Source organism: Heterodontus francisci, chromosome 17, assembly GCF_036365525.1.
Source record: "Heterodontus francisci isolate sHetFra1 chromosome 17, sHetFra1.hap1, whole genome shotgun sequence".
Classification (NCBI taxonomy): Eukaryota; Metazoa; Chordata; class Chondrichthyes; order Heterodontiformes; family Heterodontidae; genus Heterodontus; species Heterodontus francisci.
This window is the reverse complement of record NC_090387.1, coordinates 14,269,948-14,296,884: the sequence shown is the minus strand read 5'-3', so window position 1 is coordinate 14,296,884 and position 26,937 is coordinate 14,269,948. Positions and strand designations below refer to the sequence as shown.

Sequence of the window (26,937 nt, the reverse complement as noted above, 5' to 3'; positions counted from 1 at the left end):
CAGAGATTCCCAGAATTACGAAAACGTTTGTGCTCACTCTTCATCAGAGACCATGTAGACTATAGGAAGGCTGGAACTGTAAAAGGTCTGCAGATTTCTTCCTTTAATTAAACTTCCAGTTGCAATCCTGTCAAAAATACCAGAGACCCCCTTTTCTTCTAGATTTTTTTTCATCAGATTCTGCCAAAAGCAAAATCCTCCAGTTTAGCAAAGAGGATTAAAGCGAGAATTTTAAGCTCGTTATTCATTATGCCTGCATGCTGATTAATGGCTGAGTACTGGTTTGACCAATCTAAAAATGAGGAAGTTAATGAGGGTGGCACAGTGGCGCAGTGGTTAGCACCGCAGCCTCACAGCTCCAGGGACCCGGGTTCAATTCTGGGTATTGTCTGTGCGGAGTTTGCAAGTTCTCCCTGTGACCGTGTGGGTTTTCGCCGGGTGCTCTGGTTTCCTCCCACAGCCAAAGACTGACAGGTGATAGGTAAATTGGCCGTTGTAAATTGCCCCTAGTGTAGGTAGGTGGTAGGGAATATGGGATTACTGTAGGATTAGTATAAATGGGTGGTTGTTGGTTGGCACAGACTCGGTGGGCCGAAAGGGCCTGATTCAGTGCTGTATCTCTAAATAAATAAAAATAAATTATTCTATCTTTGCTAAAAGGACAAAAATGAAGGTGGAACAAGAACTAACATTATTTCTAGAATTTCTGCAATGTTGTTTTGATAGGGTAGATAAGAAGAAACTGCTTCTACTGATAGGAAGGTTGGTAACCAGATAGATTTACGATAATAAGTTTTTTTTAAAAACAGCGGGGAGATGAGAATTCTTTTTACGCTGCTACGATTTGAAATACTCTGCCTGAAAGGGCGTTGGAAGCAGATTGAATGGTAACATTCAAAAGTGAATTGGATATATACCCAAAGAAAAATTGCTGGGCTATGGGGAAAGAGCAAGAGAGTGGGACCAACTGGATAGATCTTTCAAACAACCTGCTTCTGTCCTGTAAGATTCGATCATATCAACTGCAGTATGATGTGTAGCTGCGTCCAGGTACACATTCCATGGCTGGAACTCTACCCAGCAACAGAATTTTATCAGCAGTTTATACTGGCCCCATAGAACAATATCAAAACAAGCTATTATATTGAATTCTTCAAATTGTAAAATGTTATTTGCTGCAAGTTAACGCTTTAGGAAAGTTAAGGTGGTATTCCAGTGTGTTTGGGCACCAGCTGGTAGGTTTCAGGGCACCTTGAGATCCTTATCTCAGCCTTTCAGACACAAGTTGTTGAGGGTGGAAAGGGAGGAACAGAACCGATAAGTGAACGCCAGTAACCACCCTGCTTGTAGGAAAGGAAAAGTGTTTGCAGCATGAAAGGCATTGGCAGAGGTCTGGCAGCAGGTTCCAAGGTTGTCGACTGAGCTGGGGAAGATGATGAGACTCGGGTATGCCTAAAAGATCCCATGAGACTATTTCAAAGAAGTGCAGGGGAGTTGTTCCCAGTGTCCTAGCCAATATCCCTCAATCAACATCACTAAAGCAGATTATCTGGTCATTGTCACATTGCTGTTTGTGGCCGCTGCGATTTACAAATTTGCCACTATGTTTCCCACATTGCAATCGTAACTACAATTCAAAAAGTACTTCTTTGGCTGTAAAGAGCTTCGGGACATCCTAACATCATGAAAGATGCTATACTGAACCACAGAAAAATTACGGCTCAGAAGGAGGCTATCAGCCTGTCATGTCCGTGCTGGCCAAAAAACCAGCCGCCCAATCTAATCCCACCTTCCAGCAGCTGGTGCAAAGCCTTGCAGGTTACAGCACTTCAGGTGCATGTCCAGGTACCTTTTAAAAGAATTGAGGGTTTCTGCCTCCAGCACTGTTCCTGGCAGCGAATTCCAGACACCCACCACCATCTGGGTGAAAAAGCTTTTCCTCATGTCCCCTCTAATCCTTCTGCCGATCACCTTAAACCTTTGCCTCCTGGTAATTGAACTCTCTGCTGGGGGAAACAGGTCCTTCATGGCTACTCTATCTAGACCCCTCATAATTTTGTACACCTCAATTGAGTCACCCCTCAGCTTCCTCTGTTCTAAGGAAAACAACCCTAGCCTATCCAATACTATAAAAGCAAAATACTGCGGATGCTGGAAATCTGAAATAAAACCAAGAAATGCTCAGCAGGTCTGGCAGCATCTGTGGAGACAGAAGCAGAGTTAACGTTTCAGGTCAGTGACCCTTCTTCAGAACTAGCAAATATTAGCTATGTGAAAGGTTTTAAGCAAGTAAAGCAGGGGTGGGGCAACAGATAACAAAGGAGAAGGTGTAGAAAGGACAAGGTCACAGAGAATAACTGACCAGAAGGTCATGGAGCAAAGGCAAACAATATGTTAATGGTGTGTTGAAAGACAAAACATTAGTACAGATAGGGTGTTAATGGACTGAAATTTGAACAGCCGCAAGTACAAACATGAAAAAAAAAACAGTGGGTAAGCAAACTGAAAAAACTAAGATGAAATAAAATAAAATAAACACAAAAAAAAAAGAAAAAAGAATAACTAAAAATAAAAGTAAAATGGGGGAGCCCATCATGCTCTGAAATTATTGAATTCAATGTTCAGTCCAGCAGAATGTAGTGTGCCTAATCGGTAAATGACATGCTGTTCCTCGAGCCTGCGTTGATGTTCACTGGAACACTGCAGCAAGCCCAGGACAGAGATGTGAGCATGAGAGCAGGGGGGAGTGTTGAAATGGCAAGCAACCAGAAGCTCAAGGTCCTGCTTGCGGACTGAGCGGAGGTGTTCCGCAAAGCGATCACCCAGTCTGTGTTTGGTCTGCCCAATGTAGAGCAGACCACATTGTGAGCAGCGAATACCGTATACTACATTGAAAGAAATACAAGTAAATCGCTGCTTCACCTGTTTGGGGCCTGGGATAGTGAGGAGAGAGGAGGTAAATGGGCAGGTATTACTACACCTGCGATTGCAGGGGTAGGTGCCGTGGGAAGGGGACGAGGTGGTGGGGGTAATGGAGCATTGGACCAGGGTGCCGCGGAGGGAATGATCTCTTCGGAATGCTGACAGGGAAAGGGAGGGGAAGATGCGTTTGGTAGTGGCATCACGCTGGAGGTGGCAGGAATGGCGGAGGATGATCCTTTAGATAGGGAGGCTGATGGGGTGGAAAGTTAGGACAAAGGTTCTGGGTTCGCGGTTCTGGGAGGGAGGGGAAGGGGTGAGGGTAGAGGTGCGGGAAATGGTCCGGATACGGTTGAGGGCCTTGTCGACCACAGTGGGGGGGGAACCCTCGGTTGAGGAAAAAGGAAGACATATCAGAAGCGCTGTCATGGAAGGTAGCATCATCAGAGCAGATGTGTCGGAGACAGAGCAACTGGGAGAATGGAATGGAGTTCTTACGGGAGGTAGGGTGTGAAGAAGTGTAGTCGAGGTAGCTGTGGAAATCGGTGGGCTTATTATGGATATTAGTAGACAGCCTATCCCCAGAAATGGACAGAGAAGTTGAGGAAGGGAAGGGAAGTGTCGGAGATGGACCATGTAAAGGTGAGAGAAGGGTGGAAATTGGAAGCAAAGTTGATAAAGTTTTCCAGTTCGGGGCAGGAGCAGGAAACGGCACCGATACAATCATCAATGTACCGGAAAAAGAGTTGGGGGAGGGGTCTGAGTAAGACTGGAACAAAGAATGTTCGACATATCCCACAAAAAGACAGGCATAACTGGGACTCATGCGGGTACCCATAGCAACACCTTGTACTTGAAGGAAGTGAGTGGAGTTGAAGGAGAAGTTGTTCAATGTGAGAACAAGTTCAGCCAGGCGGAGGAGGGTGGTGGTGGATGGGGACTGGTTGGGCCTCTGTTCAAGGAAGAAGCAGAGAGCCCTTAAACCATCCTGGTGGGGGATGGAGGTGTAGAGCGATTGGACGTCCATAGTGAAGAGGAGGCGGTTGGGACCAGGAAACTGGAACTGGACCAACGGAGAAAAGATAGAGTCAAGATAGGAAGAAATAAGTTCAGTGGGGCAGCAGCAGGCTGACACAATGGGTCTGCCAGCACAGTCCTGTTTGTGGATTTTGGGAAGGAGGTAGAAGCGGGCTGTCTGGGGTTGCGGGAATATGAGATTGGAAGCTGCAGAGGGAAGATCTCCAGAGGAGATGAGGTCAGTGACAGTCCTGTAGACAGTAGCTTGATGTTTGGTGGTGGGGTCATGGTCCAGGGGGAGGTAGGAAGAAGTGTCTGAAAGTTGGCGTTGAGCCCCTACAAGATAGAGGTCGGTACGCCATACAACAGCACCACCCTTGTCTGCAGGTTTGATGACCATGTCGGGGTTAGACCTGAGAGAACGGAGTGCCTCAAGTTCAGAGGGGGACAGGTTAGAGTGAGTGAGGGGGGGCAGAGAAATTGAGATGACCAATGTCTTGCCGACAGTTTTCAATGAAAAGATCAAGCCTATCCAATCTTTCCTCATAGCTGCAACTTTCAAGCCCTGGGCAACATTCTTGTAAATCTCCTCTGCACTCTCTTCAGAACAATGATGTTCTTTCTATAAAGTGGTGAGCGGAACTGTACACAATTTATATATATATGCAAGTGTTTCTTCCTCTCTAACTAAATGTGATCTACATGACACGGTTGCATAATAATTTAAGCATCAGCGATGCTATACATCCGAATGGTCAAACAGACAGACCACTTGGAGTACCTTATTCAACAATTAAATGCAGCCTTGCCGCTTTAAAGAGATCCACATCTAAACTTAGTAGTTGGCAGGAAAAAAGACAGAGGCGCAAGGGGAGAGCCAACTGTGCAACAGCCCCAACAAACAAATTTCTCTGCAGCACCTGTGGAAGAGCCTGTCACTCCAGAATTGGCCTTTATAGCCACTCCAGGCGCTGCTTCACAAACCACTGACCACCTCCAGGCACGTATCCATTGTCTCTCGAGATAAGGAGGCCCAAAAGAAAGAAAAGAAACATCTAAACTGTAGATGCAGCCTCCTGTACCAGGGTGTCATGCTGTAAGGCTCCTGGCACAAAACAACTCACTATCTAACAACTTGCATTTATAACACTTTTAACACAGTAAAAATCCCAAGGCCCTTCACAGGAGTATAATCAGACAAAATTTAACAAAAGCTGACTACAAGCAGTGCCACAGGAGACTGGCTATCATTAAAAAAATGACAGAAAATGCGAGAATACGGAGAAAGAGAACTTCAGTCTAATTATAGTGCCTTTGGGAAATTCCTTTGTTCTCATGGTCTCTGCCACTGGTTTAATTTAGCTATGGCTGAATATTGATATCAGAGCTAAATATTCATGAATTGTGACCTGGCCTTTTGTGCTGTCTCAGCTTCCTTGTGTGCCCTTGTCTCACCACATTCCAATAAAGGACAGACATGAACTTTAAATGTTGAACTTTATAAGGACAAACTGTCTCCCCTCATCAGTGTCTGTCGGGCAGCTGCAATGGACTCGTGGGCACACGCAGCTCCTAATCCACTTGCATTAAAGTAGAGATTATTGCTGGTTGTTTCTACTAAAGGCTAGGTGCAACTAATAACATGTTTAAAATGTAGGTCTGAAAGCCTCTGTCAAAGGGGCAATTTCATTTAAAGACATGAATATGATTCTTAACAAAATATATTGGCATTTTTCATAGTTTTATTTTGTTTCGCTAATGCTGAGGGATGGATCTCTTCCGAGATGCAGTACTGCTGTCAATATCGAGCACTTCCAGGTCAGGTATGACACAGCTAGATGCAGAGTAAAGCTTCCTCAACTCTGCCTATTCTGCCCCAACCCTGCAGGAAACACCAATGTGATTTTGGGGTTGATTTTCCCTTCTGGCACAGTGCATGAAATGCGGGCAATCCGCCACTGATGGTGAAAATGTAGCCCATTGTGTCCTGTGCCCTCTCTCAGTCTGCGTGACACCGAGTGCCAAATCAGAGACCAGTTTGGTCAGTCTCTTTCACTGCAAACAGGGTTTCAGGTAGGACCCTTACAGCTAACAGGCAGAAGAGGTTTTCATGACCTCCCTTTTGCCTCGCACCATCATCCTTTTCGTCATTTAATCACACCAGCTTTCCACCTAATCACAGATCTTCCCTTTTCTGCTTTCCTCCCCTCCCCCCATCTCCCTGCCTCTGTTCCAGCTTAAAACCTCTTTAACTTTTTCCAGTTCTAATGAAAGGTCATCGGCCTTAAACGTTAACTATGTTTCTCTCCCCACAGATGCTGCCTGACCTGCCGAGTATTTCCAGCATTTTCTGCTTTGTTTCAGATTTTGATGTCTGGGGTTGAATTTGAAACAAAGCCTCGAAGACCAATGATTGATAACTATCCCTCTCCATATGAGTTTGCTCTGGCTTGAAGGGGCGTTCTTGGATAAAACTATATTGAAATGTTGTTCCATCACTTGTATATGATACAATGGCATGTAGCCTTCTGCTTCTTCTAGACGAGAAAAGGTTTGCCAAACAATATTTTAGACAATGCAACCTTTAAGTTGATGAATTTGGTTGAAAATTACCACTGAGATAAAGTTTATGTATTCCGAACAAAAATCTCATTCAAGTTTCATCGAAGCAGCACTGAGGGAGTTACAACTGGTCTAGGCTGCAGAGAGGCAAGATCATCCAGGGCTCATGTTGCTGACCACTAGCCAATGGCCATTTCAGGAAGTGGTTGTGTGCAAAGGTCAAGTGAGGTCACGGTCAGGTTCATGCTGTGATGTTTCCACAATCCAAGAGCCAACCAGCAGTCACTGCTGCAGGGTCACATGTGAAGGATGGCTGCCGGTGCTGGTGAACTAGTATCCTCGCAACTGTCACCATCCTAAGCCGGGGGTGGGGGGGGGGGGGGTGGGGGGAGGGTGCAGTGGTGGGGGAATGGGAAAGGAAAAAGCTGATGGGGCAGGAAGGGAAAAATAAAAGAGCAAAGAAAAGTTGTTCATTGAATCCAGCCTCTCCTGACATTCACACATCATGTTTCAGGACCAGATCTGATTAAAGTCCTTTATTTAGAGGGATCACATGAAGGAACCTCAAGTGAATTGTGAAGTTCTTACAGTAAACCTGCAAATGCACTAAGAAGGAACATTCATGGTAGCACTATTTATCGTTTTAATTCAAATTATTCTTTATTTCTCCTCACCTGAGCCTTTTCTCCTCCTTCCCACATCATTCATATCCCCTGTTCCTACATCCTCTTCCCGAAGGGAAAGGGAGAAGAGATGAAGTAGGAAGGAAGGACGGACTGACTTGCATTTAGACAACATCTTTCACAACATCAGGACGTCCCAAAGCGAACAAGCACTTGCTGAAGTGCAGTCACTTTTATAATTATTTAATGCTGCAGCTAATTTCTGTAAGGACAGAAATATGGTAAGGATCAAATAATCTGTTCTTAGTGATGTTGGTCGGGGGGAGATGGCCCCTTGCTCTTCTTTGAAATAGTGCCATGGGATCTTGTACACAGAAAATGGTCTTAAAGAGGTGAAGGAAAAGGCAGAGGAAGTAAGAATCACAATGTAAGCCAATCAACCATGGCGTGCAGTTGGTTGGAGTTGAGTGCTTGAACAGTGGTGCAGCAGATAAGTCTGCACCTCAGTGGAAGGAAAAATAGAGGTCTCAATTTTAACTTCCCCTTCCTCCCAACCCCACCTAGCTGAAACCAGATTGTGGGGGAAAGGGGGGTGCTATTAAACTTGAACGAGTATCTTTTCCACTCTTCTTTCACCCCGATCTGATCGACTGCAATTTTAACATAGAAACATAGAAAATAGGAGCAGGAGTAAGCCGTTTGGCCCTTCGAGCCTGCTCCGCCATTCATTATGATCATGGCTGATCATCCAACTCAGTAACCTTTTCCCGCTTTCCCCCCATATCCTTTGATCCCTTTCGCCCCAAGAGCTATATCTAACTTCTTCTTGAAAACATACAATGTTTTTGCCTCAACTGATTTCTGTGGTAGTGAAATCCACAGGCTCACCACTCTCTGGGTGAAGTAACTTCTCATCTCAGTCCTTAAAGGTTTACCCCGTATCCTTAGACTATGAACCCTGGTTCTGGACTCTCCCACCATCGGGAACATCCTTCCTGCATCTACCCTGTCAAGTCCTGTTAGAATTTTATAGGTTTGTATGAGATCCCCCCTCACTCTTCTGAATTCCAGCGAATATAATCCTAAACGACTCAATCTCTCCTTATACGTCAGTTCCGCCATCCCAGGAATCAGTCTGGTAAACCTTTGCTGCACTCCCTCTATAGCAAGGACATCCTTCCTCAGATAAGGAGACCAAAACTGCACACAATATTCCAGGTGTGGCCTCACCAAGGCCCTGTATAATTGCAGCAAGACATCCCTGCTCCTGTACTCGAATCCTCTCACTATGAAGGCTAACATACCATTTGCCTTTTTTACTGCCTGTTGCACCTGCATGCTTACCTTCAGAGACTGGTGTACGAGAACACCCAGGTCTCATTGCATATTCTTCTCTCTCAGTTTATAGCCGTCCTGATAATAATCAGCCTTCCTGTTTTTGCTATCAAAGTGGATAACCTCACATTTATCCACATTATACTGCATCTGCCAGGCATTTGCCCACTCACTCAACTTGTCCAAATCACCCTGAAGCCTCTCTTCATCCTCCTCACAACTCACCCTCCCACCCAGTTTTGTGTCATCTGCAAATTTGGAGATATTACATTTCGTTCCCTCATCTAAATAATTAATGTATATTGTGAATAGCTGGGGTCCTAGCACCGATCCCTGCGGTACCCCACTAGTCACTGCCTGCCATTTGGAAAAAGACCCATTTATCCCTACTCTTTGTTTCCTGTCTGCCAACCAATTTTCTATCCATCACAATACACTGTCCACAATTCCTTTAATTTTACATGCTAATCTCTTATGTGGGACTTTGTCGAAAGCCTTCTGAACGTCCAAATAAACCACATCCACTGGCTCCCCCTCATCAACTCTACCAGTTACATCCTTGAACAATTCTAGTAGATTTGTCAAGCATGATTTCCCTTTCGTAAATCCATGCTGACTCTGTCTGATTCTACCACTGTTCCCCAAGTGCTCTACTATAAAATCTTTGATAATGGACTCTAGAATTTTCCCCACTACCGACGTCAGGCTGACTGGACTATAATTCCCTGCATTCTCTCTACCTCCATTCTTAAATAGTGGGGTTACATTAGCTACCCTCCAATCTGTAGGAACTGTTCCAGAGTCTATAGAATCTTGGAAGATTCTTGGAAGCAATTTTAAATTGCTGGTAACAAGGCGACCCTCACCAAGCCAATGGGGTCCTTTGAAAATATGCAGATCGGGCTTCCGATGATGTCTCATGAATGGCAATCCCCATTCCTGCTCCCCCCAAACCCCGAGCTAGCTTCTGATCTATTCCCAGCCTCTGTTAAGCCCCCACCCAACCTGAGGGTCATTGTAACGTCAGTAGCATCCCAATTTCGGTTCACTCTTCATCAGCAGGCTCCTTCCGCCACACCAGCTGGATGTAAATGTTGCCTGAGACCCAATATCGAGGGTTTCCTCTGATTTCACCTTTCAGGTACTGGGATTGTACTCTGTGCACCTCCCCCTGCATCTCGCACCCAACAATGGATGCACCCCCCCCGAATGTCCAGGCCAATATCACACTTCATGTTACTGGGGAGTGAACACAAAAACTTCAGCATCTTAACCAAAATCTCAGCTCTACTTCTGATCATGACATATTAAACATTCATTACCTTAAGCAGCAGTGATAGGCAACAACCTGATCATTATAAATCCCTGAGTAATAGCACTAGATCTCTGCAAACACATTTAGAATGATTATCCGTGTTCTCACCAGAGCTTGCCTCAATGCACAGCCCTCTGTTATCGGAAAGAGACAATTACAAGTCACCTGTCAAGATCACTGATAAATATTATGAATGTCTAAAATCCCAGGACTGATCCTATCGGACTCCATTAGTCACTGTTGCCTGCAGCTCAAATATAAATCCCATTTATAACAACCACTGTCTCCTACTGCAACATCGATCCAAGTAATATGTTCACCCTTGGTCCCATTAGTCTTCATCTTTGTCTTAAGTCTTTTGTGAGGATCTTGTCAAAGGCTTTCTGAAAGCCAAAATATACAAATGAATTATATTTCTTCTTATCAATTATTGCATCCTCAATGCATTCCAATAAATATGGTAGCCATGAATTCTCTTTCATGAGCTCAAGTTTTCTCCCATTTATTGCCTTCAGTTTTGATGGAAGTTGTTAAATTGTTCCTTTTGTTTTTTTTAAAAAAAACATTGATTGATGTCACACTAACTGGGAAACAATTCTCAAGGTCATACCTCTGTCCTTTCTTCATGCTTAGAATTATATTACCAATAGTTGTTCTCCAGTGATTTGTTGGAAACATAGGAACGCTCAACGAAAAAGGACCCCGGTCCGTCTAGATTGCTTTCTATCATCTTGGTAGTCATGTCACATCGATAATGGAGTGGTTGACTAATCATATCCATCAATTTCTATCATTCAGTCTACAACAGACCCAGACATGATGCAAGGAAAACCCCATTGTTACTTCACTCTGGAAATATAGGTCAGTTTTGTGCTGGTCAAGATGACAGATGTCAAAGCCAGGATTGAAATGGTTTTTCACCAGTGTCTGTATCATACATGTAACTGATAAAATAATCGGAGGCAATTTTTTTTTTTTTACGCAGCGAGTTGTTGTGATCTGGAATGCACTGCCTGAAAGAGTGGTGGAAGCAGAATCAATAGTAACTTTCAATAGGAACTGGATGTATAGCTGAAGGGGAAAAATCTGCAGGACCGTGGGGTAAGAGCAGGGGGTGGGGTAGAACTAATTGAATAACACAAAAGGAGGCCATTCAGCCCATTGTGCCTGCAGTAGCTCTTTGAAAGAGCTACCCAGTTAGTCCATTCCTCTACCCTTTCTCCATACCATTTTAAATTGTCAAATACTTACCCATTTAATTTGTACAATCTTTTATGGATTCTATTTCTTTTCCTATCCTGGCAACACACTGTGCAATTTCTCCTAGCCTGTCCTTTTATTCATCTGGTACTGATTTTAAATTTATGCCCTCCAATTATGGGCTCACTGATCTGCTTTACCTAACATTTCCATTTCACAACCTGAGTCACCACATGGTAAAAATTCAATGAAATGCCAATAAGTAATGATTTATGAGTAATTATGTTCTCTTATTCCCACGAGGAAGTGGAGTTAGTTACAAAGTATTGCAAAGAAATAACTCACTTTATTTCTTCCAAATAGCTGTGGTTGTTTCTTCCTGTGTTCACTAAGATGCGGAGTGTTGGTGGTCAGGATATGAAACATTCATTCATTTTGGCACCAAGTTTCAGCACCAAACTCTCCCACATCATGGACTGACACAGGGCAACACTCCTGCTATGCTGCAGAGCCAGGCGAACACAATGGTTTGAATCGTTTCCATGTAAACCTCAATGGCTCTAACAAAGGGACCTTAAACCCACCCACCCCCAACCCCAACTGCAGTGAAGTACGGTTAGTGTGAATCAGTGCAATGCTTTTACTTCCCACATCACCCACTCTTGTGACCTCCCTGAACTGTGCTCAATTATGGAACATCCATCCTGCTTAGGGGCAGCCGAGCTGTCAGCAAGAGGCAGCTTCCGCTCCATCGGATTGGTTCAGGTTTGACCTTTATCCCACCTTGGCCCCAGAACTAAAAGAACTGCTGGCCTAGCTTGTGGAAGTGCCTTGTCTGTTAATCTCAATTCTCAGGCTAGTCTGTTAGATATTTCAGCAAAGGATTTTTCTTTGAGCTCGAATATTACTACCAATGTTCCCTCTAAGATCATGCACACACAGCTGAGCACCAATGTGGAATTTACCACCTGTTGAAATAAACAGACCGCTGACAACTTCATTGGTTGGTAACTGTGTTAGCGTTATTGCCTAAAATACCATGCCCAGGCAAAAGGCAGGAGCCCAGGCACTAACAGGATCACCAAAAACATGCTTACTTTAATGCCACATTTAAGTAAGGTCACTCTTTTTAGCATGCTATACTGTAAAGTATTTTCAACTTATTTGGATAATCATAACAGCCCAGCAGTTCAATGACTTCCAAAATGTAAACTGCCCATGGACGAAAAATAGTGCTCAGTGGAGTCTGTAGCTCGCTCAGAAAATCTGGAGAGAATTTTTTTCTTTGGCCTCCTTATCTCGAGAGACAATGGCTAAGCGCCTGGAGGTGGTCAGTGCTGGGTGGAGCAGCACCTGGAGTGGCTATAAAGGCCAATTCTAGAGTGACAGGCTCTTCCACAGGTGCTGCAGAAAAATTTGTTTGTCGGGGCTGTTACACAGTTGGCTCTCCCCTTGCGCCTCTGTCTTTTTTCCTGCCAACTGCTAAGTCTCTTCGACTCGCCACACTTTAGCCCCGCCTTTATGGCTGCCCGCCAGCTCTGGCGAACGCTGGCAACTGACTCCCACGACTTGTGATCAATGTCACAGGACTTCATGTCGCGTTTGCAGATGTCTTTAAAGAGGAGACATGGACGGCCGGTGGGTCTGATACCAGTGGCGAGCTCGCTGTACAATGTGTCTTTGGGGATCCTGTCATCTTCCATGCGGCTCACATGGCCAAGCCATCTCAAGCGCCGCTGACTCAGTAGTGTGTATAAGCTGGGGATGTTGGCCGCCTCGAGGACTTCTGTGTTGGAGATACGGTTCTGCCACCTGATGCCAAGTATTCTCCGGAAGCAGCGAAGATGGAATGAATTGAGACGTCGCTCTTGGCTGACATACGTTGTCCAGGCCTCGCTGCCATAGAGCAAGGTACTGAGGGCACAGGCTTGATACACTCGGACTTTTGTGTTTCAAGTCAGTGCGCCATTTTCCCACACTCTCTTGGCCAGTCTGGACATAGCAGTGGAAGCCTTTCCCATGCGCTTGTTGATTTAGTTTAGTTTAGTTTAGTTTAGAGATACAGCACTGAAACAGGCCCTTCGGCCCACCGAGTCTGTGCCGACCATCAACCACCCATTTATACTAATCCTACACTAATTCCATATTCCTGCCTCATCCCCGCCTGTCCCTATATTTCCCTACCACCTACCTATACTGGGGGCAATTGCTAATGGCCAATTTACCTATCAACCTGCAAGTCTTTGGCATGTGGGAGGAAACCGGAGCACCCGGAGGAAACCCACGCAGACACAGGGAGAACCTGCAAACTCCACACAGGCAGTACCCAGAATTGAAACTGGGTCGCTGGAGCTGTGAGGCTGCGGTGCTAACCACTGCGCCACTGTGCTGCATCTAGAGACAGGTTACTGGTGATAGTTGAGCCTAGGTAGGTGAACTCTTGAACCACTTCCAGAGCGTGGTCGCCAATATTGTTGGATGGAGCATTTCTGACGTCCTGCCCAATGATGTTCGTTTTCTTGAGGCTGATGGTTAAGCCAAATTCATTGCAGGCAGCCACAAACCTGTCGATGAGACTCTGCAGGCACTCTTCAGTGTGAGATGTTAAAGCAGCATCGTCAGCAAAGAGGAGTTCCCTGATGAGGACTTTCCGTACTTTGGACTTCGCTCTTAGACGGGCAAGATTGAGCAACCTGCCCCCTGATCTTGTGTGGAGGAAAATTCCTTCTTCAGAGGACTTGAACGCATGTGAAAGCAGCAGGGAGAAGAAAATCCCAAAAAGTGTGGGTGCGAGAACACAGCCCTGTTTCACACCACTCAGGATAGGAAAGGGGTCTGATGAGGAGCCACCATGTTGAATTGTGCCTTTCATATTGTCATGGAATGAGGTGATGATACTTAGTAGCTTTGGTGGACATCCAATCTTTTCTAGTAGTCTGAAGAGACCATGTCTGCTGACGAGGTCAAAGGCTTTGGTGAGATCAATGAAAGCAATGTAGAGGGGCATCTGTTGCTCGCGGCATTTCTCCTGTAGCTGGCGAAGGGAGAACAGCATGTCAACGGTCGATCTCTCTGCACGAAAGCCACATTGTGCCTCAGGGTAGACGCGCTCGGCCAGCTTCTGGAGCCTGTTCAGAGCGACTCGAGCAAAGACTTTCCCCACTATGCTGAGCAGGGAGACTATTATTACCCAAAATCACACCTCTGCCCTTACTTTCAAATAAGTAGTTCCATAGGTTACGAGTCGAAGCAATGGGATCGGGATGGGCAATAAATGCTGGTCTAGGCAGAGACGCCCACATCCTATGAACGAATAAAGGATGGGTGCCATTATTTCTCAGATTTATTGGTGATTCTCTTCACTTCCACATTGTAGTTGGGATAGTCCCAAAGATGTTGTGAAGAGCCCTTTTGTTAGACTAACCAGATGTCATACCACCACCCACAGTAACAACTCACGCTCAAGTACCTTTGTCAGGGACTTTCATCGGTGAGTTCTTTAACGGGAGTTCGATGGAAACACGCCAATTGTCTGCCAAAATTATAGCAGCTGATTGAAGTTATCTCTCCTCTGCCCGAGGAAATTCCCAGCATTTGAGTCTTATTCCAGAGGCAAAGCAATGGCTGAAAGGAGGATAGAGAGATGGAGAGGCAAAGTGGGTTGAAGAGGGAATTCCAATGCAAGACAAGTTTATGGAAACTGTCTTCACAGCCAGCATAACTATACAAAGGGTCAAACTGGAGTAGATACAATTGGTTTCAAATGGTCACTGGTCCTTCTGGTCCCCTCCTGATAGAGCCAATTGTACATAATATTTACATCAATGCACTGGGGGAACCACTTTGGAATGCCACTCAAATTGTATGTAGATAAATGATACAAGGCCACCTCAATGAGGTAGACTTGTATATTTGGCTTTGCACTGGCTGCAGTATAATTGTGACTGGTGTGAAGCAAACTTTGAAACATCACAGGCTACTCACTGACCAAATTAGGAACTTCTTAAACGTCTTCCTAATGTTAGCTGAGAGCCCACTGTGCCATTAGATTAAAGGCACTATCAAAATGCAAGTTGTTGTTGTTGCAAACATCAACTTTTAACTTTTTTTGCATATTGGCATGTCGAGCTCCATTGCAAACACTCATGCAGAAGGTTCCATTTCATTGACCAGACAGCAGAGCACTGTTGACAATATAATTATGTCTGCCTGCCCCGCCACACTTAAAGTCGCACCAACCTCAAATTGTTATCCAATATATATTAGGTATAAAGAGCACTCATTCTAAATACTATCCTGGGGAGACAGGCTGTTATAGATTTAATTTATTAATTTCTGGCAGAAATATAGTCCGTTTTTTTTAAATTAGGCTCCACAAGCAACCTCCAGATTGCTTGCCATTATAATTACAGTTTCAAACAGTGGGCTGTTAATCTCAGTAAATAAACTTGCACCTCTCCATTCATCCTTGCTATGGAGACAACTGTGGTTCAATTTTAAATCCCTAGCAAGAATGTGGCAAGCAAGCAGCCATCCCACCCTGGGAGCGGTACAAAACAGAGAGGCACAACCGAAATTTAATGGGCAGGCCTCGTTAGCATGCTGACTTCCTGACCAAAATGATCAAGCAAGTTGGCGGGAAGCAGCTGACTGGCTATTAAATAGGGCGGAAAGGCGGTCAGTGCTGGGAAACCAGAAGAATGGCTCACGATACAAGATACACGCTGTGGGTAAGGAACTTCCTCTCATGGTAAGATGAGAAGCCCGGGCAGATGAAGATCCAGGGATAAAAGCTCCTCCTGTCCCACAAGGAAATTATGACTTTGTTTAAACTTACCTCTGGCCTAGGCTCCTGCTCAGTGTAGGTTTGGCCTGATGGGGAAAGCTTTCTCTACCTTCCTCTGTTGAGAACTCAGGTTAAAATAGCCGTTCAGGCCCCAATTACATTATTCTAGGCAAAGTCAGAGGCTTATAAGGTTGAAGAAGTAAATTCATTACTGTAATTTTTCTATTATAGTATTTCATTCCCTGAGCCAGCACATTTAGATCATGAAATGGTTATCATATGTGAAAATCTTGCACAGAGACTGCATATCTAGATTAACATTTTTAATCTATTTCATCTGAATTGAAAGACACCATGACCTATGAGGACCTAAATAAGCAAGAATGGATTGACTGGGCTAAATAAATAAGCAATTGCAGATGAAATATAAGTCTTGTTACTAGCCTAATTGTTTCCAATAAAGGAGAAGAAGGATTTCACTGAAGCGAAGATTCTATTTGTGGGATGTTCTTAATTCATCACCACAAATTGTTCTCAGCACTACTATCACCAGAGATTTCTGTAAACAACAGTACATCAATCTGAATTCAAAATATCCAACCAGACACAACTCACAGTTGGAGGAACAAAGTATTTCAAGAAAAAGAAAAGAAACAAAGAGTTCCACTTATATAGCAGATTGTAGGTGTCAGCTGTGGTTTTAGTGGGTGGCCCTCTCACCTGTGAGTCAGAAGGTTGTGGGTTCAAGTCCCACTCCAGAGGTTTGAGTACAAAATCTATCCTGACATTCCAGTGGAATACTAAGGGTGTGCTACACTGTTGGGGATGCCAACTTTCTAATGAGGTATTAAACTGAGGTCCTTTCTGCCCTCTCTGGTGGGCTTAAAATATCCCATGACGTTATCTTGAAGAAGAGCAGGAGAGTTCTCGCCAGTGTCCTGGGCAATATTTATCCCTCAACCAACACTATAAAAACAGATAATCTCATCATTATCACATCAATGTTTGCGGGAGCTTGCTGTTCACATATTGGCTCCTACATTACAATAGTGTCTACACTTCATTGGCTGTAAGGTGCTTTGGGGTATTCTGGTTCATGAAAGGTGTTATATAAATGCAAGTTACAGATGTTTCAAAGCTGCTTGCATGAAATGAATCATTTTCAAGTGTGGTGACTGTTGTTGCATTGGAAAATATGCAACAAGATTCCAACAACATCAAATAAGATGAATGCCCTGCAAACTTCTTTTTAGTGGTATTGTTGGAAGAACATCTTTCTTTGAATACTGGCATGGGACGTGCTTCATTCAGGCAGAAAAGTCCTAAGTGCCGCATCTGAAAGATAGAACCATTAATGATGCATCAGTCCCTGAGCGGTGCGTCAGCCTAGTTCATGCTCTTGAATCTCAGAGCAGGTTTTGACTCCAAAACCTTTTAATCCTGTGTAAGAGTGAAGGTTAAAACCATTGTACTGTTGTTTTTCACAGTTCAGATGACCATCCATATGTTATTAAAAATCTTATGCAGGGCTCACAATTCCTGTTCACTGAGATCTTACATCTTAGTGTCATGATTTTTCATTTCTGTTAACTTTTAGCAGGTAAATTGGTGGATCGACACTTCCTATTCAGTTTTTCTCAAAACTCGAGTAAATTTATCCGACCTGCAGTCACTTAAATAATGTCACTAAATGTGTCAAACTTCAACCAATAATTTAGCATTCCAAATTGCTATACTTTAGATATTCCTTGACTACAATGAGTTCATAGTGTCAGCCTAGACTATAAATATGATTACAAGCTTTCCATTCTACAAAAGGCATCATAGTAATGAAGCTTAAGTTTGTATTGTACTCTGTACAGATGTGTTGTCCTCCTCACTCAGTAGAACAGTCTAGCCCACAGGAACCTCTAATCAATGATATTCTTTGGTAGACACACCAGGGTATAAATTCACCTTGGCCCGATTGAAGACAATGGGGGGTATTTTATGCTCTCCTCCGCAGCAGGTTTGGAGGTGGGGAGAACATATAATTGGGTGGGATGGTAGCAGCAGTGGACCCCACCACTTCTGTGAACGGCTTTCCTGCCCTGCTGCCAAATGAGGCCCTTAGGTGGGCAATTAATACCCTATTAAGGGCCTCATCCTGCTGCTGCCATGATTAGCCAATGGGTGGGTGGTCCTGCATGGGAAGCACAGCAAGAAAAACCATGTGGGTTGCTTGCCGGCTGCGGGGCAGACAGCTCCCTCGTTAAAGGGCACCTAGTGCCTCAACAAGGGACCCAGCATCAGAAAGGTGCTGTGGGCGGGGGAGGGGGGGGGGGAGTGTCAAAGAAAGCCACCCCTCCACCTTTGCTGCCGAGCCCCCTACACCCCACTTCCCTGCAACCCCCACCCTGCGAGACCCCTCCTGCCCTGACCTACCTGAGGGTTGGGTCCAGTGCTGCTCCTAGGTTTTGGGTGGATGCTCCAACATCAGCAGCTACTGCCTCCATGGTGGCACTGCTCAATTAGAGAGCTGTTGGCTTCTGATTGGCCGGCAGCAGAGGGCAGAACGTCCGTCACCTGGGTTCTTTATCCTGTGGAAGGCCCACCGCTGTCCAGTTAAGTGCCTAATTAGCGCTTGATTCAGCAGGCCTCCCAGCAATGAAAAAGAAAATCGGGTGGAGTGTAAATTGGGCTGTCGGTTCTTTATTGCCTGTATTGCACAACCACCAATTTATACCCCAGTGCATTTGAGCTTGGGTCAGAATTAGGAATGGATATGGGGGAGAGAATCTCACTGCAGTTTCCTGGTCAGATTTACCATCCTCCCACTCATGCTGAGATTTAACCAAAGTTTTCGCCGTCCTTTTCCAGAGTTAGCTGAGCCTGAGACTCAAACAGAGTTGTAAATTTAAACGTCCAATGGTATAGCTACCAGGTCATCCCGAAGGCAATACATGGAAAAACATAAAAGCCATCAACTTCCCTGATAATTTTCTCAAAACAAAAGTGAACACCAAGTGGGAACTGCCACTCCATACTCACTCTGTTTTGCTAAAACTGTCAACTGAAAGAGTTATCCTCTCCTCATAATAACTTCCTACCACTATTTAAATACAGGTGTGAGAATCAAAATCTTCCCATTTTCCTGTCTTGATGCCCTTAATGAACATAAATATTAATCCCCCACGGTAGGCACAAAGACTATGATGAAACCAAGTTAAGGAGAACAACCCCAGCAACTTCAGTCTATCCACGTAACTGAAATCACTTTCCCTGGAACCATTCTAGTAAATCTCTTTTGTACCCTCTCCAAAGCCTTCACCTCCATCCAAAAGTGTGGTGCCCAGAATTGAACACAATACTCTAGCTGGGGTCGCACTAGTGTTTTATGTAGGTTTAGCATTACCTCCTGGCTTTTGTACACTATTGGGGGTGCACTGTAACTTTTTGACCCATCAGCCTAAAATGTTAACTCTGTTTCTCTCTCCACAGATGCTGCCAGACCTGCTGAGTATTTGCTACATTTTTTGCTTTATTCAATTCTGAAGGCTCATGGGTAGATCTGGCAGGTGTCATCAGATCTTTGATTACCTGATGTAAGTGGGCATTGTCCACACCAGAGGCTGACAATGAGTGCTTAGTAAAACTCTGCTGCCTGATTCCTAATGCGCACAGAGTCCAATTCAGCCATTACCCCTGTACTCGCTGACCTACATTGGCTCCTGATCCAGCAAGTCCTCGATTTTTAAAATTCTCATCCTTGTTTTCAAATCAATCCATGGCCTTGCCCCTCCCTCTGTTACCTCCTGCAGCCTGACAACCCTCCGAGATCTCTGAACTCTCAATTCGGGCCTCTTGCGCATTTCAGATTTTCATTGCTCCACCATTGGAGGCCATGCCTTCAGCTGCCTCGACCCTAAGCTCTGGAATTCCCTCCCTAAACCTCTCTGCCTCTCTTTTAAGACACTCCTCAAAACCTACCTCTTTGGCCAAGCTTTTGGTCACCTGCCCTAATATCACCTTATGTGGCTCAGTGTCAAATTTTGTTTGATAATGCCCCTGTGAAGCAGCTTGAGATGTGTTACTATTTTAAAAGGTGCTATATAAATACAACTTGATTGTGTTATGGCCTTCGATCATGAAGGGCTCCGTGATCAACGCAGATACCATCTCACCCATTGCCTGCTCACTCATTAGAATTCCAACTCTGGTTTGAAAAATTCCTGGAGATTTGATCAGATTGATCACTTGCTATTCAATCATGTGACACCACCATGTGATGCTTAATAACATGATTTGATCATGCAACATTTGCCCACTGTTTGCAAATGTTATTTCATTTACCTTAGTTGAGTATCATGAGTTCACCAAACCCTGAATAAAACAGTTGACTTTTTGTTTTGTCGTGAGGTGAATAGCATCATGCATAGATCAAAGAAGCACAAAAGAATAGAACGATTTAAGGATCAGTAATGTTTAAACGAGAATGATTCCTGTGATGTTTCCACAATGCCGACTACAATGAGAAACATCAAATAAATTCCACTGATTCAACAAAAACATCATCAATATAAGTAACACCTAACTAAAGTTGTTGTACATTTTTATAAATCTTACAATACACAAGATAAAAACAGTACATAAAACAAAAATCAAGCCTTAATTCAATTCACACATACCCACAGCTCACCACTGAAACCCAGCCTCAGGGAGGTGAGGCTTAATCCTTAGGGAAAAGCACCAAAGCTGCCTGACTCCCAGAATAAAACACATTATACAACAATGCGCACCACAGACCAACATGAACTTCATCCCCACAGTCTGTTTGTTTCTCCTTGAATTAAAAAATATTGCTTGATGTCATTAAGACTGATAATATGGTACAGTGTGAATAGTTCAGCTGAAAGTGGGCTTATCACAAAAGCATTTTTAATAAGAGTGTCTTGTCCACCATCTGTGAATAACCCGATTTTAAAACACTGAAAGTAACTTTTTTTTAAAAACTAGGCTGAACCATTTATTGGTTTCATTGGTGTGCACTTAATAAATTAAACATGCTTAATACGTAAAAACTTTTCAAACATGCTGCAGTGCCCTTGTGCCAAAAAGAGCTTAATTTGAAGAGTTGCCTCAAACAGGTGAACTTGGTAGAAACTTGCCATCCTCGCCATTATGATCTGTGGGGGGCACGGCCAGATTTGTGGCCAGGTTCGGCTTTCAGCATCATTTTTTTTTAAATCAGTGTTAAAGATCGCGGAAAGTTGACTTGCACTCAACATAAGTTGCACTTGAAATGTTGCCATCTTTTATGCTGCTACAGCCGATATCAGATAAATTGAGCTAGCCAGTGGAAACTCTGGGCCATGGTGCTGTTGTCAATGTAAGATATTGAGCTCACTATCAGTTAATATGGTTTGAGAGATCCATACTCAGAGCTGGTCTTGTAGTGCCCCACACTAACTCGTGACGTGGTATATCTAAAACAATGGGCGGCACAGTGGCGCAGTGGTTAGCACTGCAGCCTCACAGCTCCAGGGACCCGGGTTCGATTCTGGGTACTGCCTGTGCGGAGTTTGCAAGTTCTCCCTGTGTCTGCGTGGGTTTCCTCCGGGTGCTCCGGTTTCCTCCCACATGCCAAAGACTTGCAGGTTGATAGGTTAATTGGCCATCATAAATTGCCCCTAGTATAGGTAGGTGGTAGGGAAATATATAGGGACAGGTGGGGATGTGATTGGAATACGGGATTAGTGTAGGATTAGTATAAATGGGTGGTTGATGGTCGGCACAGAGTCGGTGGGCCGAAGGGCCTGTTAAAGTGCTGTATCTCTAAACTAAACTAAACTAAATATGACGTCCTTACCTCTTCCAGAGCCCATAATGAATCTACCAAGGGTTTGATCTTCTTCTGGCTGTACAGCGATATGAGCTTATCCATCACTGTTTTCACCTGGGCACCCCGGCCTTGTTTGAAGAGGAGGTTAAGCAGCGAAAATCCAGCAATGACTTTGTTCTCTTCGTAGAGTTTTATGGGGTTCACCTTCTCAACTTGCCACCACTATAAAAACAAAAAGGTGTTCACTTTCATTAAACTGATTTTGAAACCATCCTTCTACTCATACTTGAATCTCTTGAGTTACAGCTACGACATGTTCTATGATTTAATGATTACAGATACAACATGGCTGTGATCTAATGAGTTAAAAGCACAGCAGAGCTTTGATTTAATGATTTACAGGTACAACGTGAGCTATGATTTAATGAATCCAGCTTATTAGGCTAAATAAAAGAAGAAGCAACGGATTTTTTTTTAATGGTATTGTATTTATTTTGAAGATGAGCTTCAACTCTTAGTCAGATTTGAAAATTTGTGTTCAGTGAATTAGGCAACAAAAAAGTATGGGTTTATCCTGGGGTGCAGTATGTCAGGGTATATTTGTTGCATGAAACGAATTTAACCTTGAATCTAGTATTCTCAAACAACGGGTTACATAGAATGTATAGAACGGAAACAGGTCATTTGGCTGAACAGCACCGTGCCAATATTTATGCCCCACACAAGCCTTCTCCCACCTATTTCATTTCACCCTATCAACATAACCTTCCATTCATTTCTCTCTTATGTTCTTATCTATCGTCACCTTAAATGTATCTATGCTATTTGCCTCAAATAGATAATTACCCTGATGATCGTATCTCAATATATTTAATATATAGTCCACATCCATTTCCTGTATACAAAACCTCACAGGCTGTTGCCAGATTTTTGGCAACTTTTTTCCAATTTATTATGGAAACCACATGCTGTACTTCCCTCCTCCACAAATTGTTTCACGTTTTCCTACTTAACAGTGTTACGACCAAGGCAGAAGGAGTGCACTGTCTTTATGAGTTCCACTTCTCCACAGGTCACAACATAGATGTAAATGTTTACCCAGTTACCGATTTGGTCAATCATACACTCCACTTTTTATCCCAGAATAAAATATACCAATCAGGTTTTCTTAATAAACAACAAAATTATCAGTTTATTATAAAACAAGACTTATCCAGTAATGAAGCAAAGCATTAACACACAGGTTGAAATATGAAAGTTCCCTCTTTAAATTCCCACACCCCACCCTCCCCCACACACACATTGGTTAAAGAAAAATAAAGAAATTTTCTCTGCAGAGCTCCATTACAAAAAAAAAAGACAAATAAAATACTTTGGCAAAATGCTTGCTAGTTCTTGAAGAAAAAAAGAGAAGATATGTAAGGATGTCAGTTGTCCCTTTTGGTCTGGCGTCTGGGTACATGGAGACGGGTCTCTGGGATCTTTTCAGAAGCAGTTCATTCTGGAGATATCAGGAATTAGTCTGGTAGGCTTTCCAGGAAAAATATGACATAAGTGGTTTCAGTTGTCACACTCTGGATTCGCAGGGTTTTTTCAAAGAGGCAGAAAAAGAGGAGCTGACACTTTGGATTTCTTCGTGTCTCTTAGAAAGGTGCAGGAAAGATGAGCTGGGGGTTTCTTTTCAGCAGGCTACAAAACCAACTGCTTTTCAACACTGTCCACACTAAAGGCCTGCTCAGGTCTGCAAAAAAAAAACCCAACCCAAGCCCAAAAAAACCACATCCAACCCAAGCCCGACCCAGCGCAAGTCCTTCCATTTCTTCCCGTGTCCGACCCAACCATCAGTTAACTTACCTTCCATTTTTCACTGTTGCTGATCTGCACAAGCTTAAAATAGCTGTAACAAAACCACCTTTCTAGTCCAAAAATTAAATTAACATTGGAGCCACTTACCGTGATAGAGCATGTCTGACCCGGCCCGACCCCGAATGCCGGACCCAGAAGTGCAACCCTACCCAACCTGAACCCGACACATGTCGTCGGGTCCCGTCAGGTTCGGGTCGGGTAGCAGGCCTTTAGTCCGCACCCCAAATGAACCAAAACAATATCTCAGAAGCAAAACTAATTTCTGACCCTCATAAATCTTGACATGTCACTTCTCGATAAACATCTTACCCAAGAAACCAAGGTTTCTGTTGTTTATTGCGCTTAAGGCATGTGATAGCCAGTAAAAGTTTGTTTTCAAACAAGACCTCGCAGTGTCCTTTCAGTGAACTTTCAACAGAAAACAAAGTCCAGCATCTATGAAATCTTCAGCCTTGCAAATGAATCCATTTCCACAATTTAAATATGTGTCCTCAAAAAATATTTAACAAAAAATGGAGGGACTTTCACAACACCGCCATCCTTGGAGGAATGAAATGCCATCTTTAAATGCATTTCATTACAAAGTATGGAAAAACAGAAGATGAAAATAAATGAAAACACATTTACACATTCATTCTCATTCACTTTTTATCTGTAGCTAATATAGTTCTGCTTTGTACCATCTTTGCACTCAGATAACTCAAAGCAAAGTTAAATCCTGGACAAAGCATCCACAATTACATTATGTTGCCGCACAATGTGGATAATCCTTAAGTGATAAGGTTGCAATAGTAAACTCCATCAGAATAGTCTGGCATTCTGGTTTTTGAATTTTTCCACAAAGGCCAGAGGGTTATGATCAGTATATACCAGTGTCTTTCTGTAGTTGTGGTGGACATATTTTTCAAAATGCTTAAGAACTAGTCGTAAGTCCAGGGTTTCTTTTCCCACTGTAGAGTATCTCTTTTGGCGTCGATTTAGCTTTTTGGAAAAGTATCCTTTCTATGCCTGATTCATCATATTGTAACAGGACTGCACCGACCCCCAGGTCACTAGCATCAATTGCTACCTTGAAGGGCTTAGTGAAATTTGGAGCAGCCAACACTGGTTCATTAATAAAAATGGTTTTCAGCCTCTCACAAGATGTTTGGCACTCCCTTGGCCACACAACCTTGGTTTTAGCAAATCCGTCAGTGGAGCTGCTATAGTACTAAAATTTGATACAAACTGGCAGCAGAAACCACACATCCCCCAAAACTTCATGATTTCTTGCTTAGTCAGGGGTAGGGAACTCGACCAATGCTTACAGGTTTGGTGTTCTTGGCAAAACTTGTTCTTGCCCTACTATATGCCCGAGGTAGGTTACCCTCGCATTTGCAAATTCACTTTTGGCAAGGTTTATCACTAAATCAGCTGATTGTAATTTTTTAAACAGAGCTTCTAGTTATTCCAAGTGGTCCTTACAAGTCTCACTGTCTACCAGCTCATCATCAAGGTAAACCACGCAGATAGGAACACTGGCTACCACTTGGTTTATTGGTCTCTGAAAAGTGTCTGCGGCATTTTTTAGCCCAAATGGCATCACTTGGCATTAGAAAAGACCATCTGGTGTGTTAAAGGAACCTGCCAGTATCCCTTTAACAAATCTATTTTTGTAAGGAACTTGGCACTGCCCACCCTGTCAATGCAGTCTTCCAAGTGAGGAACTGGGTAGGAGCCTGCCTTTGTTACTGCACTAACCTTCTGCAGTCTTTGCAGAATCTAGTTAAACCATCAGGTTTCGGCACTAATGCCACTGGGGAACCTCGAGCTGCTTTGACTGGGTTCAATTAGGTGGTTTTCCAGCATGCATTGGATTTCTGCTTTCACCTGGGCCTGTTTCTCTGGACTTAAGTGATAAGGATGCTGTTTTATAGAAAAGGATTCCCCTACATCTACATCGTGTGTGGTTAAGGTTGTACATCCTGGTTTGTCCCTACAGACTCCTTTAAATGCTATGAGTAGCCTTGTTAGGTCTTTCTCGTTGTTCTGCATCTAAATATGAAAGCATAGTGTCCAATCTCCTAACAATTCTGTGTTAGCTAATCGGATAGTAGGGGGATCAATTTGAGAATTGTCGAGGCCTCCTTCTGCCTCATCTTCAATACCCCTTTCATCCTTCACTGTCCTTCATACCTGACATATCTGTGCTGGCTTATCCTATTAGAACATTAGAACATTAGAACATTACAGCGCAGTACAGGCCCTTCGGCCCTCGATGTTGCGCCGACCTGCGAAACCATCTGACCTACACTATTCCATTTTCATCCATATGTCTATCCAATGACCACTTAAATGCCCTTAAAGTTGGCGAGTCTACTACTGTTGCAGGCAGGGCGTTCCACGCCCCTACTACTCTCTGAGTAAAGAAACTACCTCTAACATCTGTCCTATATCTATCACCCCTCAACTTAAAGCTATGTCCCCTCGTGTTTGCCATCACCATCCGAGGAAAAAGACTCACTATCCACCCTATCTAACCCTCTGATTATCTTATATGTCTCTATTAAGTCACCTCTCCTCCTCCTTCTCTCCAACGAAAACAACCTCAAGTCCCTCAGCCTTTCCTCGTAAGACCTTCCCTCCATACCAGGCAACATCCTAGTAAACCTCCTCTGCACCCTTTCCAAAGCTTCCACATCCTTCCTATAATGCGGTGACCAGAACTGCACGCAATACTCCAGGTGCGATCTCACCAGAGTTTTGTACAGCTGCAGCATGACCTCGTGGCTCCGAAACTCGATCCCCCTACTAATAAAAGCTAACACACCATATGCCTTCTTAACAGCCCTATTGACCTGGGTGGCAACTTTCAGGGATTTATGTGCCTGGACACCAAGATCTCTCTGCTCATCTACACTACCAAGAATCTTCCCATTAGCCCAGTACTCTGCATTCCTGTTACTCCTTCCAAAGTGAATCACCTCACACTTTTCCGCATTAAACTCCATTTGCCATCTCTCATCCCAGCTCTGCAGCCTATCTATGTCCCTCTGTACCCTACAACATCCTTCGGCACTATCCACAACTCCACCAACCTTAGTGTCATCCGTAAATTTACTAACCCACCCTTCTACACCCTCTTCCAGGTCATTTATAAAAATGACAAACAGCAGTGGCCCCAAAACAGATCCTTGCGGTACACCACTAGTAACTAAACTCCAGGATGAACATTTGCCATCAACCACCACCCTCTGTCTTCTTTCAGCTAGCCAATTTCTGATCCAAAGCTCTAAATCACCTTCAACCCCATACTTCCGTATTTTCTGCAATAGCCTACCGTGGGGAACCTTATCAAACGCCTTACTGAAATCCATATACACCACATCCACTGCTTTACCCTCATCCACCTGTTTGGTCACCTTCTCGAAAAACTCAATAAGGTTTGTGAGGCACGACCTACCCTTCACAAAACCGTGCTGACTATCGCTAATGAACTTATTCTTTTCAAGAT

General features: G+C 43.8%; 1 protein-coding gene across 1 annotated transcript in view; it reads right to left on the bottom strand.

The window, feature by feature from the left end:
- Positions 1 to 26,937, bottom strand: part of vat1l (vesicle amine transport 1-like) — a 181,655-nt gene that overhangs the window by 77,637 nt on the left and 77,081 nt on the right. The window contains exon 7 of the mRNA XM_068049865.1: positions 21,606 to 21,800. Within this exon, the coding sequence (XP_067905966.1) occupies positions 21,606 to 21,800 (195 nt within the window). The remainder of the gene's footprint in view (positions 1 to 21,605; positions 21,801 to 26,937) is intronic.